The sequence below is a fragment of the Echeneis naucrates genome, chromosome 6 (genome assembly GCF_900963305.1).
Source record: "Echeneis naucrates chromosome 6, fEcheNa1.1, whole genome shotgun sequence".
NCBI classification, from domain to species: Eukaryota; Metazoa; Chordata; class Actinopteri; order Carangiformes; family Echeneidae; genus Echeneis; species Echeneis naucrates.
In genome coordinates, this window is record NC_042516.1 from 7482604 (window position 1) to 7499788 (window position 17185).

The following is a 17185-nucleotide window of genomic DNA, read 5'->3' on the forward strand; positions in this document are numbered from 1 at the left end:
CACAGATTACAGATGAAGCTGCAATAGTTTGCAACAAATTACTTTTTGACAGTGAAATAATAGTTTTTTTCTTTAATCAACTAATTGTTTCATTTGTGCAGTGGCTGAACAGCATCTCATGTTTTGCCCCTTCTCCATCTCAAATCTGCCTTGTACTCCTTAAGCTTTTTGATTAATTGCAATGGCAACAGAGTTGATGTTGTTTTGGTATTCCTTAATGGATTGTTGGCAGTGTACAGCATTTGTCAAGAGGATGTGTATGATATAAACACTTCAGTGTCCACAGTCCATAAATGTTTCCAGGTTATCTGTGTGTGAGTTATATAGAAAATGTGATACTGCAGAATGGTTCTGTAACAGGTCCTTTATATGTGGGTGGATGAATACGGCATTCGAAGAAAGGTGTGGTCCAGCCCATGGACCTCCTGTAATAATATGGTTTTAATGGCTGATTCCTCATGGTTTAAAAGCCAACATGTTGACAGACATGACAGTTAATATAAGATGGTCTCCTTAGTTAGAGTTAAAAACACTCCAGATAATGTGCAGTTTTGTCTTTTACATCTCTAATATTCGCACGTCAGAGATCATTGTGCTTTTCAATGCTGCTGTGGTACCTGTCCGACAGCTGACCACCTGTGGACCATCTGCCATTCTCCACTGTTTTGTTTTTTTTTTTTAGCAATTTTTGTCCCCAGATCAGCTGCTTGTTCTACCTCTTTCTGGTGGGGGCTCACTGTAAATTCACCTGTGATACTGCTGAGTTATAAAAACATCTTGTTTGTAACCTATACAAACTGCCTAACCCGTTTCCCCATTCTCCCTTTATGCATAATCCAAATTCAAAGTTGCTGACACATAAAATGTATTTATGTGGTGAAACTGATTGAACATTATTTTGTCCAGCCTTTGTAAACATCATACTATTCCATTTCTGTGTCCTCATTACATGGTCATCAATTGGTGATGACAATATATAAAAAAAAAAAAAAAAAGAAGTGTGTGTGTATGTATATATATATATATATATATATATATATATATATATATATATATATATATATATATATATATATATATATATATAAAGATTTTGCTATGGTAGCTTTCATTTTTACTGTTAAAAAAGATGAGAAAGTGATGTTATCTTTATGTTGGGGTCTACAACAAAGTTTACAGAATATTACCTGGGTCCTGGGCATCTCTGAAGGAGACATTTGACATTTTTCAGCACCTTTTGATGCAGATAATATTTAAATTTAGTGTTTTTGCATAATTTCAAAAAAGTCAGCGGTGTGACCCCCATCATTGGTCTTACTAGCTGGCTGATGAAAAAACTGCAATGTGTTGCATTAGCCCACGTATTGGCAGAATGATTCCCCTTTCCACTTCTTATTTTTCATATAGTGAGGCAGAGTAAAAGCACATTTCCCACCTTGCCTGACAAAAGGGCTCCTGATTAAATGCACTTAAGTCATGAACAACAGAAGTCTTTGTAACAATATGTGTTTTTTTCCCCCTACTTGTCTCTTTTGATCAGGTAGCATCTTGTCATGCAGTTAAGGGAGGGCAGTGAGCACTGGAGCTGACACCGTCAGTGAGCCCAGCCTACACTTCAGCAGTCCCACTTATACCAGACCTTCACCCTCCACTGGCCTCCTCTCTCTTCACTGATCTCATCCCAGTGGAAGACTTTTCTTCAGATGGATGCGCAGTCTCATTCCACTGTTCTCTGTCCATAGTACAAGCTAGTCCTCCTGGCAATAGATCCACACCTTAAGCTGTGTTTTCACAGTAGTGCTGCATCCTGGGCACCTCAGGCAGATTGTCTTCTACAGTATCCCTGGCCAAGCACAAGCCCCATCTTAGGGCAAGTGTCCACTGGGACGAACCCAGGATCTACCATCATGTCCAGTCGACGGAAGGCTTCTACTCCATGTATGATCCGTCCAGAGCAGACCATGGTAGAGCTGGATGATGATGAGGCAGAGGAATTACAAAACATGGAGGTACATTTTCAGGTCTGAACAAACACTGCATGCTCTGAGTTCTTTTATAGGTTGTAAATACAGATATACTATCTCGTGATTTTTATATTATGCAATTTTTTTACTGTGGTTTTCAGTGGCTGAACTGATGCGTGCATGTGTGTGTGTCTTTTTCATCTGAAACCCATTCTTTTCCACTATCAGACAAAAACTGATAACCATATTGAGGAAGGGCCTATGGAAGCAGATCTCTCAACGGAAGCAGAACCATCCATGGACCTGGATCTAATGGGAAAGGTCTCAGACACGCCCACAGCTCCAGACAAACCTGCCCCAGAGCCACCAGACCTTTCAAAGCCTCAGCGTAGGCAGCAAGGGGGATATGAGTGCAAATACTGCCCCTTCTCCACGCAGAACCTCAACACTTTCAAAGAACATGTAGACGCCAACCACCCCAACGTTATCCTCAACCCCCTGTATCTGTGTGCCGTCTGCAACTTCAACACAAAGAAGTTTGACACACTGACGGAACACAACGAGAGGTGTCACCCAGGGGAGAGCAACTTCAAATTTAAACGTATAAAAACGAGCAATCAGACAATCTTAGAACAGACAATAGAGGGGTGCAGTAACAATGCTGTCATTTACAACACTTCCAGTGTTAACTCTGGCAAAGCGGATGAACTAGGCACTCTCCCACTCAGTAAACCCACCACTGTCAAGATTGGTAAACCAAAAATAATGTCATCAGATAATAAACGGACAGAATCTCAGTTGAGTAAACTGACGCCTGAACTAACCAAGAAACCAATCACAGCAGTCAATGTCAATGGGACAGTCATTATCCCTGAGTCAACGCTTCTCAAAGCAGACGGCCTTTCTCACATTATGCCTTCCTTACAGCGGCCTCTCAATTATACCCAGGTAAGACACATAACGGTGGAAGGGATCAAGTTTATCGTTTTGAGAATTACACTTGCACGTTTTAGCTGGGATCAGTCCAAAGGTTAAAAAAAATTTACCAGCCCCTCTAAAGCATTTAATTACATTATGTTTGTTTAAGTAGTTAGCTATTGATGCTAAATTAGTTCAACTATCTTTGCTAGGCTAAGCATAGTTAAGTCTTTTTCTATGTTTTTTTTTTTTTTTGTTTGTTTTTTTTTTTTGGTTGCTGTTGTTGTTTTTACAAATTAATGAAGGTATTTTTTGATAATTATCGACACTTAGCACCTCTAAAATTCATCAATTAATTTACAAATTTTTGTGGGCTTTACAGTTGCTAGTAGGCTATCAATCTCCTGCATGCAGTCCATATATATAATTTCTGTTGTTCCAGGTGCCGAAGATCGCAGTGCCCCTCAACACAACCAAATACAACCCATCACTGGATGACAACCTGACTCTTATCTCCTCCTTCAACAAGTTTCCCTATCCAACCCAGGCTGAGCTCTCCTGGCTCACTGCAGCCTCCAAACATCCGGAGGAGCAAATCAAAGTCTGGTTCACGACACAGAGACTCAAACAGGGCATTAGCTGGTCACCTGAGGAGGTGGGAGTTTTAAACAGAATTTGTTTAATATTGTGCATTTTTCCTAGGTCTATGATCACACACAGGCAGCCTTCTGTTTATTTCCCAAAAAGCATAAATGATAATGGTGACAGAAACTGTAGTTGGTGTTTTGTATTTATGTCCAAGTACAGAGACAAAATATTCTGGGATAAAGTATTAAGTGTTGTTGATCATCTTGAATCTAACCTGTAATGTATAATGGCCTCACATGTGGACACCAGGCCCTTGTAGAGAAAAAATTAGTATTGTGGTGTAGATGACACAAAATATGATGTCTACACATGTGGACACCAGGTCCTAGGAGGATAAATATTATAACTCAAAGTCCAAGCATGGTAATTGTCTATTTAGGTAACCACTAAACAATAACAACTGATCATGATATGAGATTTGATTTGATTTTTGATGTATGTAGATAAATTATATACGCAATAAAATTTATTTAAACTGTCCAAGAAGTGACTTTAAATTATGGCCATCTGGGCAAGTATAACCAGCTCTTTTCTTCTGTAACAGGTGGAAGAAGCCAGGAAGAAAATGTTCAACGGAACAATCTCCTCTATGCCTCAGACGTTCACTGTGGTGACTCCTCAACTCAACTCTCAGTCATCCACCAACCCATCTGCCACAAATGCTGCCTCCAAATCCATGCAGCCAGCAGCCTCTGTCCTGCAGTCCCTCCCCTGTCAGCTGCTTGGACAGAGCAGCCTGGTGCTGACTCCGGTCGCCAACGGCTCTTCTGTCACTTGTGCACCGCTGGCACTCACAGTGGCTAACCAGGTAGCAAACGCTTGGCAGAGACAATACGTTAATACAGCTTTCAACTATCCATCTTGAACTCTTTTTAATATTGTCATGATTGATTTAGGTGGCGCAGTCGCTTAAACGCCCCCTGGCTTCTCCTGTGATCACCACAGACAGTAAACGGCCCTCTATCATTCAAACCCTCTCAGCGCCCATGGCCACATCCAAATTGACGTCGTCCAAAGTGCTGAGTTTTACTGTTGACCCCAATAAAACAGCTGAGCAGCTAACAGTCCTGAGGTCGAGCTACACACACTGTCCTTTTCCTGAGGAAGATGAGGTAAGAATAAGTGAGTGAAATGGCATTTTTGTGCCATACCTTATGGGTTTAATATCTACAGATCCGCTTTTAATTTCTAATTTAGAACTGCAACTTTTTTTTAAATGCTCATCTGTCGCTGATTAAGGCTTGTGCTTCAATTCAATTGCTGTATCATGTTGTGCAATAGATCTACAGGCTGATAGAGACCACCGGGTTGTCCAGAGGAGAGATAAAGAAGTGGTTCAGTGAACAGAGGCTCCTTAATCTCAAAGGTATGAGGTGTGATCAGTGCCATACTTCTAAAATGATGAAATGACTAGGCTGTATTTAATGATACATTTTTCTGTTGCCATTGGGGAGTTTTAACTACTAAATCATTGTACATCACACACCATGCTTGTGCACATTGAACCACAATTGTATGTATTATTGCTATGTTTTTGGGTCTTCCAGGAACGTGTCTGTCTCTATGTCCAGTGCTCAGTAACATCGTATTTCAGTAACATCTTCGGCTTTGGCACAAACCTTCACCTGCACTCAAGGCTGAACTGATTAGATTTGGTGGCCAAAGGTGACGGTCACAGTGACCTCACATTGTTACCAGTGTGATATGACGAAGAATGCATTGAATCTCAATATTCACTTGGATGAAGTTGTCAAAGGTCACTCACTTGTACACTTAATTTGACAGAATTTAACACAAAAGGAATGTAACAGTGAGATGGGAATTCTAATTCTAAAAGTAAAAAATCATTAATCTTGTCTCAGGTTTTGAAGTTTCTCTCTGTGTGTCTTGGTCACTCTTTAAGGGGTCCCTCCACCACCAGTGCTTGTGAAGGCAGAAGTGATGCCAGCACCTAAAGATGGCCCAGTAAAGAAAGCAGTGCCCAGTCAGTTTCCTCTGCTGGAGAGGGTGAAGGGAAAGACAGCAGAGCAGCTGAAGGCACTAGAGGAGAGTTTCCAGAGAAGTGGCTCTCCAACAGAGGCAGAGCTAGGTACAGCCCACATATCAATCCTGTAACAACCACATGTTTTAGGATGGAAGGACTTGAGATTTATTATCACATACTTTTTGTGGTTAGTGCACAATTTAGAGTGGATCCAGGTGGATTCTATTGGAGAAAAGCAATGTTTTCAACTATCAGCAGATTAAGTGAAGATGGATAAATATTGAGTCTGTTATTATTTGTGTCTTTATAATATCAGACAAAAGTAAAAAAAAATCAATGGCGTCAACATTTTCACCAGTTTCACAAAAATGTATTACTTCTTCTAACAGCAGCAAAGCAGCTTTGTTTATGGGTATTTTTGTGTGTGTAAAAATGTTTACCTGTTAATTCAAGCACATGCTAATTTTTTTAATTTATTTTCTGGAGGTCACGGTCTTTTGCTAAATTCACATGCTTAATCTGAACCTATCATATTTGCCTTTTCTTCCAAGTGGATATGAAACAGTGATACATTTATTTTGTGAGGTTCCTTTGGAAAAATGATGACAGAACTTTTAAACTGGAATGTGTTCAACATCCTGTTATTGTAATTTGGTAAAATTTTACATGCTCAAATTACTTACCATAGCTTTTTCAAAATTCTAAGTTCACAGCATGTGATTTTAATTTTATGTAACTGTAGGCCAATCTCTGCTGACAGCCTGCATAACAGGAATAGAAGAAATGCTTTTAACAAAATCAATTTAAAGTCCCCACAGATAGCCTGAATCCCCAGAATCCAGAAAAATCCTCCACTTACATGTAACGCATCCAACATTGAACTCTCTTGTGCTGCAGACCAGCTTGCCCAGGAGACCAGGCTGTCCAAGACAGAAGTGGACTGCTGGTTTTCAGAGCGCAGGGCACTTAGGGACAACATGGAAAAGACTTTGCTCTCCATGGCCTCAAAAAACACAGAGGACAGACCAGACCGTCCCGGAGTGTTGCTGAACGGGGCTTCTCATCGAGAGCAGGACGGGAAACCTCTCCGTTCCTCCCCCCACCCACCTGTGCTCTCTTCTTCTTCCTCTTCATCCCCTCCTGTCCTCGCAGCCTCCTCCCCTCACCCACCAACTCTTTCTTCATCCGCATCTCCTCCCATCCTCTCTTTGTCATCCTCCTCTTCTCCCCACCCCCCCATCTTGTCGGCTTCCACAAGCCCAGTACCCATCACCAGTCATTCCCTTGCCCTGCTCAGAGAGGTGAGGAGAGGTGACGAAAAAATGTCAGTGTCAACTGCATCAAAATATTCCAGAACTTAACCACTGATGCAAGCTTTTATGATATAAATAATTGTAGATGTGATGCTAATGATGTCAGCAGATTGATGAGATGTGACTTTAAAGAGATTAGTTGATGAGATGGCAACTTTTGGTACAAACTCAAGTGAGTTGTTGCATAAACTAAAATGATTATTCTTCAGATGGTATGGCTCTTGTACTCAGGGAGATGCAGTGAGATTGATACTACATGATGAAATTGGGTGATACCTGAATATTAAATAAAAAATTTGGTGCTTTGTGACTACAAGGTCAGATCTTATAAAGTAAAGAAAAGATGGTAGGGAGGTGTTCTGTCAAGAAAACCGTGGGATCCCATAGGATTAAAAAAGCCTTTACCTTGAATATGTAGTGTATTCCTGAGATGTCACCTGAACAGCAACAGTACAAGTTCTATGCCCAGTAGCACATGGACTCATTTAATGGCATCGCTTTAATAAAAGTCACATATTTAGCCTCCCAACAATAGCCTGGTACGTTTAACCCTGCATATTATGTAAAAGTAATTGTCTAGGAATTTTAGAAAATCAAATGACAGCTACATTTTATTGACCCTATGGACAGCTGAGCGTGGCTCTACTGAGATGCTACATTAACATAAACATTTCAAGGATTCAGCATTCTAACATGCTGTCATGTTGGCGTTCATTGGGTACAATGTTCTTAGTTTAATATGATCTATATTGAAGCATTAAAACTCTATACTATTTGTAAGATAGATATAGTGCATATTATTACAATAATGGTGGAGAATTTGAATTTGATAACATCGATGATATTTGCCAATTATCAGTATGTCTCGTTACCATGAGCTCTGGCCAAAGGATTCACAGATGTCTGCCCTCTATATGAGCAACTCATGATCTTTTACGTTTTCCATTTGCTGATGATCTATTTGAAATTAAGTATTTTGGTTTAAATACTGTAATTTTTAATGGTCTAAAATGTTGTGTGTATGATCCTTTTATCCATCACAGATGTTCTGTCGGACCCAGTGGCCATCTCCTGAGGAGTACAGCCAGCTGGAGGTCCAAACAAGCCTGGGACGCACTGACATTGTCCGCTGGTTCAAGGACCACCGTTCAGCACTGAAGAATGGTGAAACTCTTGACTGGATGGAAGGTTTCCAAAGCCAAAATGTCATTGAGCAGCAAAAAGCAGGTCAGGAACGGAACAGCCAGAGTTCCGATAAAAAACAGAGCATTTCTGTGGAAGTCAAGGCTGTAAAAGGTGAGTTTTAGAGGAGTTTTTTTCTTTCTTTCTTTCTTTTAAATATCATTTGAGAAAATGTTTCATTCCCTTGTTTGACCTTGTAGTTTCTGTGTTTTTCTGCAAATTCTTTATCACACAACCACTGGCTCAGTGGACGACACTAATGTGAAAACAAAAGCTACAGAGCCCTCCAAGCTGTCAGAACAAGACAAAGTCCAGTGGTTGAGTGACAGACTAGCGCACAGTGTGGCAGACCTGAGCCGGACCAAACCGGACCAGACAAGCTCCAGCACTGACAAAGGAAGGTGGGTGGAGACACAACCTGCTGTGAGATTCATGTTATACAGACAAAAAAATTTCAGCTCACTGGTGGTATTTTGTTGAAAGGGATGTTTAAGGAGTTATTTTGGGGGGAAAAAAAGCAACAAACAGTAAATGCATATGGCAGCGCAAGTTGTAGTGCTGGATACTGAATTGTTACATATTGAGAAGGAGTTGTGTGATTGTGCTTTAAATTTGTGCATATATTCTGGTCAGGTGGGTAAAGGTGAGTGTGGCAGTTGAGGATGAGACTGAAGGAGGAGTGGAAAGGCAGAAGCTGGCATCAGACTCAGATGTTTTGCCCGTGGAGCAACCTGGCAGGGTCACTGGTTGATGGTAAGTTAAATAAGTGAAATAGCCCTTTAATTTTAACTTCAATGCTTCAAGTTAAATTTATAGAAAGATTGAGTATGGACCAAATTGAGACAAGCACAAGATGTTGGTATTACAATGTATGTATACCAATTAAAGGACTGTTTCTATTGGTGATGAGAAAAATTTAAAGCTGTTAAATTTTTTTTTTGTTTTGGACTTAATGACTACATCGCTATAATGTGCCTTATTTTGGCCTTGTGAAGAATCTGAGTCATCTGGCTCTGAAGTTTTCTTGACAAGTAACTACACTGTAGTTACTTGTGAGCCAGTGGCTAGTTTGTGGTGCTGGACAGGAAACGTACTGCAGCCTTATCAGTTTTTTTTCCCCCCACTGAAAACAGCTGTCTGCTGTGACTTAAGAGCTACTGCAAGTCGAGACAGTGAAGCTGTAGGTCATAGACCAAAACAATGAGCTACAAAGGAATAGTAAAGCCTCATACTGCAGGCCTTCTGCCTGTATAGACGACACTTTTCATACTTCCATGTCAATAGGAAAGTGCTTAATGTGCAGCTTTAAAGACATTTATTATGCCTGTACATCTGTGCCAGCCATACACGGGTTAACTGTAGATGAAACCGAGAAGACAAATTACACATGGCTGCCACAAAGGGAAGGTGTTCTCTTTTCACTCAGTGCATGCTGGGATGCCTGAGCACTACTAACTGGCCATCCAGTATGGTTGGATGCTGGTGTTGGAGATGGATTTGGAAATTGTCACTGTGTGACTTGGCTCCAGTAAATGAATAAATAAATGATGAACTGTTTGTTTAAGATGCCACAGCTGCAGCGTGAAGCTACCCAGGAAGTTATTAGGGTGTAATTACTGGTCCTTTGGAAAGACAGCATGCTGGGAAGGCAGGATGATATTTGTAACACATGATTATTAGCATTGTACATGTTGACAGCACGCGTGCAACAGACAGCACACTTTGGTGTCATGAGGGTTTTCAATGAGTTCGAACATTTCAATAATAATCAGGAAAAAGTAATAAAAAATAATTAAAGCCTGATGTCTGGTTAATTTCTAGGCATACTAAATCATTGACCTTCGAGTCATTGACCACTGACCAACGACTCAAGATGGCTGCGGTGTGGAACCAGTGACGTAAGGGTCTGCCTGTGATGTCATCACACGGCGCCAGGGACTTTCGAGTTCCACTGTAAAAGCACTGATGTGAGGTGCAGATGCTGACATTAAGAGGAGTGCCAAAGCTGGACTTGATGCATTGTTCTTACTACTTCTACAGTTTTTAAAAAAGCAAAAAAACAACACAAAAACAAAAACAGCACACATGTAAATATTTTTCTGTATTCTGAAAAACGTTTGTACAGTTTGACTGGGTGGGCAAGTTTTGTTACATTTTTTTAAAAAAAAGATCTGACTGGTGCCCCAAAAGTGATTTTTGTTGTTGTTTTAAGATCAAATTGTATGATTTCACTGAAGATCAGTCCTTTTTGCGGGTGGGGGGGTGAGGTGGGTGGGTTTGTCATACTTGCACACAATTCTTTATGAGCAGTCTTTGATGGCACCTGCATATATTCCTGCTGTACTGATAAATACTTTCTCGCTTCATCTCAAATTACAACTTCTCATTTCCTCCTCCATCATCACCATGACTTGCCTTCATACAATCACACTGGTGAAGGTGGAAAATACACAAAAGCCCTATAGAGGGCCGTTGGGGAGAAACAGCTAGAGCCTTGCTGTGGAGAAGAATGAACACAAACAGCCACATGGGCAGACTAACAGCTTTAGGGCAAATGAATGAAAGAATGAATGCACTGTACATCCTAACTTATTCTGTCTTTTCTAACCAAATGCATATAGCTGGGTCACGTTCACAAAGCAGAATGTTCCCTTTCAGATTAATCTGTCTGTTCAATCACACCATGCTGCCTTTTTAGCTCTCGTTCGTGTCTCCTGCCTCAGAACCGGTGATGTTTTAAATATAATGGATTTTTGTTTTAAAAATGTCAAATATTCTTGACTAAACTTGCCAAAAACACTTTGGTGAACCTGTTTTAAGCATGATAAAATAATCTGACTCCCTTTATTTGAACCATTTCAGCTATTCATTTTCTGTCTGCTGTGATCTGTGAACAAGCATCTTGTCTTTTCTCTTGGCTTTCTGGCCTTAGATTGGTCCATCTGTTCCTAGCAGGACTGAGTTCAGTTTATTCCAGTTCAGTCAATTTACAACAACCAATATGGGCGCTGATGAATCTGTGTTCCAGGGGTAAATGATCAAAAATGTGCTGATTTTATTAAGGATTGTTGGCAAAGCTGTCATGTACTGCTTGCATGTGTTTCAACAGTTTTCATTTTTGACAACGCATTTTAAGAAATGATTTAAAGGGATTTCTGTGAATTCTGAGTCACTGCAGTATTTGTGCAAGTGAAAAACGATCAGTTCAGTTGTCGTTTGGGACTGATATTGACCCTGGTTTTAAACAGCAGTTCGATGGCTCTTAGCTGACTGAATGTCTGCTGATGCTGCTTTAGTTTCATGTTCAGACAAGTATCTGAGATACTGTGCATTTGGTGGGCTAGTACAGAATAGCATTTTCTTTTTCTACTTTAAGTCTGCTGTAATTCAATAAACACACAACTGACTGTAAAACACTCTTCCGGTGGAAATGGCATGTGTCAAAACTGGAAACATAAACCAGGATTTGGAGAAGGTGCAGTGAGACTGTTTGGGACTTTCGTGTAATCGCCAGGTTGGGTTAAAAGTTTACTAATGTCACAAACCATTGTATGTACACCTTTTAGTCTGTTACCGTTAGCAGATGAAATGGCAATGCAACATCAGTCATTGGAAAGATATATTTAAAAAAACAAACATAAAAAAACACTTCTTACCATCAACCCACAATGCCTTGTGCCTCACAAGGTATTGTCTGATGACTAATAAAGCCTGAGGTTCTCAGTTTGTGGTGAGGTAGCTCAAGAGGACCTTGATAGGTTATACTACATTGGATTTCATAGCAGCCTCATCAGTTAAGCATTCCATCCGAGCGTTCCAATTCAGTTTCTTCAGATATATATCTATATATAGATAGTTTTTTTTTTTTTTTTTTTTTTTTTTTCAAATGTGATGAAGAATAGCAAAAGGAGAACATTTCTATCATTTCATTTAAACAGAAAACCTAATGTCATTAAACCTGTGAATATGTATATATAGCTGAAACAGTTAGTCCCTACATTCTTTTTTCTTTGACAATTCAATACAATAAGTTGAACAAAACTTTAACTACAAATGAAAAAAATGTCAACATTTTTCTGATTTGAAGAGCAATCTTTTCATTTTTTCATCTTTTCAGTTTTTTTTTTCCCTTCCATATCATAACATAAATATCTTGTTTTGTGCTCTTAAAGCACAGCAGACTCATTAGTATCACCCCTAATTGTCAAACACTTAGACCTGATGGGCTGGTTTCTCTTGAGTAAAGTATTGGGAAATTAATAAGATAGTCACACTCAGACTCATTTGTCTTTTCAATAAACAACTGTTATATTTACAAAAAAATCCAATTTCCCCTCATTGTGGTTAAGATCACATGACAGTCAGATCAGGTCTGTGCCACGGGCTTCAAAAACATTTTACACCCATGTAAATTCAGACCTGGAAACAGTGCTCTATTTAGCTTTGCCCATGTTCTGTGAAGGGACGGCTGCAATCACACTCCCGGTGTTGGTAATTACAGTGTATCTGATATGGCAACACAGAGAGAACAGGAACTCAAGAGTCAGACTTAACAACATGCTGGTTTGCAGCTGCAGCATCTCTTGACAGTCCGATGGCATGGTGTGGAGAAAAGGTGGACAGGTGATGAAAAGAAGAGGACAGAAAGAAAGAAGAGGGGAGGGTAATGAAAGAATGATCACATAATTTTTTTTTTTTTTTTTTTCTTCTATCTGCTTCACACGGACAAATCCGCAGTAGTTTTAACAGCAGAGCTGGCTTAGCTTGTTAAACTGAGCTTAGAGCCAGAGTCTCAGTCTTGCTTTGTGCTGCTGTCTTGGTTAAAATGCATGCTTCTTCAAATTCCACCCTGTTATATATCCTTTTAAAAATAAACATTAAGATCAAGGTTTTCCTTCCCAAACAGCGAAGAATGTGATGAAGCAAGCATCTTAACCTAAGTCACGGGCTGCAAGGCCATTTGTTATTGGGAGCTGAGGAGGAGGGTGAAGTCATATCCTCTTGCCTCCTCTCATTCCCCCCCTAGGCGGAAGCCTTGGCCCCAGTTGTGACGTCCTCCTCCTGCCTGCTCCTGCGCAGCTGGTCTCCTGCTGGGAGGGACTCCAAAGCCTGACACCCCTCCCCTCCTGTTAGGGAAATACCGATACCTGGGAGAGAGAGATATGCATAAGAATGAGATGAAAAATCTGACCTTTAAAAAGGGGATGTAAATATACAGACAGTTTGACTTGTATATCTAAAAAACACAAAAATATAAACCAAAAATCAATCCAAATCACTGTTTATGTCTTCGTCAAAGGGCACACAATTGGCTACATGGGGCAATTACAGCATAATGGTAAATGTACAAATATTAGATTTTAATGAGTCTCCCCCCCCAAAAAAAAAATAAATAAATAAGTAAATAAAAACAACTTACAAGAACTGTGGTGTGGAGAGGAAAGCACGTCCTCCCAGGTCCATAGGGTACTTGAACATGAGGAAAAAGTAGAGGTGACCCACCAGGTTCCCTGTCAGTTCATTCACAAAACTGTGAACAGTAACAATAAAAAGGTTATTTCTCATTTAGGAATGCAGAAAAACAACATTTTATTAATCCCAAGATAATGAATTTCGGTTTATAGTACTCTTGAAGCTATTAAAATGTGTTTTTAACTTCTTGAAATTGTTACATACGAGCCTCCAATGATGAAGTTGAAGACCAGTATAACCCAAGGTAGATAATGTGCCTAGGACAGAGCAAAGGAAATACAATTAATGATAACATAATGTAATGTTATCAACACGAAACTGGTAGTATATTAAATCATTTCACGTGTCGTGTTGATGAAACATGATGTACCTTGAATCGTGTTCCAAACCAGAAAGATACAATCGTGTCTTTGTTGAACTGAGCCCAGATGTACAATACTGACATGATCAGTGGGATCATCAACAGCTGAATGCACAAAACAGAAGCAGCACACAAATTCATAAAGAATGCACCAGTGTACAGATTATGGACTTTTACTTGATCCTTAAATTACTATCTAAGTGTATCACTTAATCACTATTTATTCATCAATCAGAAAGTACCAAAGTGTTACAATGGAACAGAAGACATGATTAAAAACTTTTTTTTTTTTTTTATCATGTCTTCTGTTTGTATTCTAGCTGGATAAATAGTCCCTCCTTGTTATACTCAGAAGAGCCAGGTGATTTAAAGAGAATGAAGAAGGAAGTTGAACTTCCTTAATGATATTTGTTTGCTTCACCAGACTTGACAATGTTCACTTTATGTTGAGTTACTACTAAAAACAGAATGATTCTCACCCGCATGTTCATCAGCATCCCAGTTATCTACAGCTTCAGAGTCAAGGACGACCACTTTGTAGCTCAATACCATCCCAGCAGGTGATTGCAGCAGCTGCTGACTGGATGGTTGCCAGTTCAAATCCCCACAGTTGCTGACTCTCACCCACCACTCATGCCTCTAACACTTGAGCAAGGCATCTGACCTTGACAGTTCAGACTTCAGCGAACCTTTCACACCTGTCTTTTTTCACCCATTCAAATTTGCCAAAGGAGACAAATGTTCCTTTTGGATGGAGAACCACAAGAATTTACCAAAACGTAAGCTACGTAATCGCATACATAATCAAAGAATGTCTGAAAATCCAGATATAAAGTGGTAAGACTGTTGTCTTTTCAGCTCCTGACAAAATGACACAGTGTTGCGATATGGGCAAGGATGCACTGCTGGTGCTGTATGTGACCTAGATTAGGTTTCTCTGCTCTGCAGGGGTAAACTGACACTGGGCCACTGGCATAGCGCCATCCTGACATGGCACAGTGCTGCAGAGAGAGACTGGTACAGAGGAAACAAATGAAAGAGAAATACAGAGAGGAAAGCAGGCAGCAGAGTGTTTAAACAAAGAGTAGAGTAGAAAACGAGCTGACAGGGATGTAGCCATGGATGTTTGAAGGAATGATTTACTCTTCATCTCAACAGCAGGTTTGAAATCGTTTAGTATTCGCTAATGTTGCTTAAAAGGATACAACAATGCAGATCCAGTTGAAGAACAGCATGAAGATGTAGTCTGCAGGTCTGCCATCAAATGCCCCTGCAAAATGACATCAAGCAAAGGATTAGGGACTGCAAAGATCTTTTCTCTCCTTATGGAGTACTCAAAGCTCTACTGCAAACCGAACCATCGAGGGCAGACATCTCACCTGTCTCTAGCCGGGTGGAGTAGTGGTAGAGGAAATACAGGTTGACCAGGTAAAGAAACCCAGTGTTAGGGGTTATAGGAAAATACAGAGTAGCTGTCAATGGTCTCCAGAGCTGAAACAAACAAGAGTGGCGTTAGTCTAAAAGAAATAAAACAAGACACCAACCTGGTTGTGCCAATGTACTGATTTGCAATTCAAGGCAGTAACAACACATTAAATTTCATGTGGAAATTATTGCAAACAGTCATTTTCAAGAAATCAAAGTCAACAGACTGTTTCCTCACCACTGGACTCAAAGAGAGGTAACTGGAGGATAAAGCATCTATTATGAAAGCCAATGCTAAAGAGTAGCAAGTTGTAAGTTGTAAATGTACATTCAAATTTTTTTAGTTCATGATAAAAAAAAATGCTCTGGTTATTGCATATCCAGTTTCACATTTTTTCTAGGTTTTATACCGATTAAAATTCAACGTCTATGGATTTCATACAATGAAGCTAAAAAAGACTCATGAAGATGTCATGTTGTGAGTTTTCATATATTTCGACATTTAATAGTTTAATAAAAGCCAGGAAGAGGTATACTGTACCCATATAATTAGATTAAGCAGCTTTTAATTATCTTCGTTTCAATACATCAGGTATAGGTTGCATTATAGTAAAGAAAAAAAATATGATTCAGTCAGTATCCAGTCCATGTGAGTTTTCCTCATTTTCAATCAGTATTGGGATTGCATTTTTTGTTTAGCAGCCAAGTGACAAAAATTTTTACCTCAACATTTAATATCTCATTGTGTTAATTTACATGCACGTCTGTGTTTCATAATAATATGGAAGTAACATTCTGCAGTTGCTGAATGGGTTATTTCTAACCACTTTAAATCAGGACTAATTTAAGGAAATGCAAATGCTCAGGTACAGAGCTGGAGTGGCAGTAACTAACTGCTGCCTCCCTGTGCGAATCCCCAGGCTGCAGGGACTATTTCATGCGGAGTTAGTATCCCTTCTCCCTGTATGACCTCAGTTAACCTCTGTGAGGAGGCTGCTGTGGGCGGAGTAACACACTGAAACTCGGCTGGGGTGATCGTTTCTCATCGGAGAAGAACTGCATTTCAACAAAAAGCCCGCTTAGTATCGCAGACGAAGACGGAGAGTGAAGCTGAACTTTCTCCTCCAGGTGGCTAAAGCGTGGGTTTACAGCGGTGTTGGAATTTATACCTAATTTCAGTGCGGCTAAATTAAGCATATCACTTTGACAGCAACCGGAAATCTGAACACCTGACGTCTCGCACGCTGATTGGCTGTCCGTCAGCTCAGGCCTGTTAGCTTACTGAGTTCTGTTAGCTAGCTGCTAACTAGCCGAGCACATCCACAACACAACCGACAGGGACTTTACTACAACATCCACTGGTGAGCGGAGCCAAGAATCACTTACATGAAATCTGTTATAGACCAACTCCGGGACCAGTATGAGGTGGCTGAAATCGACCAATCCTAGTTTCCCCACCAAGGGAACAGCAATGGAGGCAGCAAACCATGACCGGGTGATGAAAGGGATGCTTCTGAACCAGTCCCCGATATCTGACATCTTCCCGTGGGGTATCTGCCCAGTAACGACTCCGAAACAAGCCTCTCCTCAGAGAGAAACTAGGATCCCCCAAACAACTGCGACCCCCAAATGCCTCGATATCACAACTGCTTCACTGCTAAGTTTACATGACGTGGCTAAATTACTGTGAGCTAGCTTCACACATGGGAAAGTTTCCGAGGGCACGGCGGAGACATCCGCTTCAAATCATTCAAAGTAAAATATGAATGCAAAAAATGTAATAAAACAACAACTCCTAGCCATTAAAAACTTAACTGATGCTACAAATTGTACATGGCATAAAACATTCTATGCACAAAGATAACATTTACGTATATAAATGTACATTTAAAGAAATTCCAAGTTTTTTTTTTTGCAA

At 40.1% G+C, this 17185-nt stretch overlaps 2 protein-coding genes across 5 annotated transcripts in view; one reads left to right on the forward strand and one right to left on the reverse strand.

Moving 5' to 3' along the window:
• The window catches only part of zhx2a (zinc fingers and homeoboxes 2a), a 26030-nt gene extending 14192 nt beyond the window's left edge, over positions 1–11838 (forward strand). The window contains exons 2-13 of one of the 3 annotated variants that reach the window (XM_029503752.1): positions 1545–2021; positions 2193–2912; positions 3325–3537; positions 4075–4338; positions 4427–4642; positions 4812–4896; positions 5434–5619; positions 6412–6815; positions 7871–8123; positions 8257–8410; positions 8643–8762; positions 9831–11838. In XM_029503752.1, coding sequence (XP_029359612.1) covers positions 1908–2021; positions 2193–2912; positions 3325–3537; positions 4075–4338; positions 4427–4642; positions 4812–4896; positions 5434–5619; positions 6412–6815; positions 7871–8123; positions 8257–8410; positions 8643–8760 — 2727 coding nt within the window. In that variant the 5' untranslated portion in view covers positions 1545–1907 and the 3' untranslated portion in view covers positions 8761–8762; positions 9831–11838. Of the gene's footprint in view, positions 1–1540; positions 2022–2192; positions 2913–3324; positions 3538–4074; positions 4339–4426; positions 4643–4811; positions 4897–5433; positions 5620–6411; positions 6816–7870; positions 8124–8256; positions 8411–8642; positions 8763–9830 lie in introns of all 3 variants that reach the window. The other 2 variants (XM_029503751.1, XM_029503753.1) reach the window with 2 other exon arrangements.
• derl1 (derlin 1) lies at positions 11615–16979 on the reverse strand. Of its 2 annotated transcripts, none has more exons than XM_029503754.1 (8): positions 16654–16979; positions 15222–15333; positions 15048–15112; positions 14322–14348; positions 13852–13947; positions 13686–13738; positions 13429–13539; positions 11615–13156 (listed from the first exon to the last, which is right to left on the reverse strand). In XM_029503754.1, the coding sequence occupies exons 1-8, from the start codon at positions 16804–16806 to the stop codon at positions 13021–13023; spliced, it is 753 nt and encodes a 250-aa protein (XP_029359614.1). In that variant the 5' UTR covers positions 16807–16979; the 3' UTR covers positions 11615–13020. The 2 variants fall into 2 exon arrangements, with proteins under 2 accessions (XP_029359614.1, XP_029359615.1); XM_029503755.1 differs by having other exon boundaries at positions 13429–13478; positions 13682–13738.
• Positions 16980–17185: the final 206 nt, after the last annotated feature.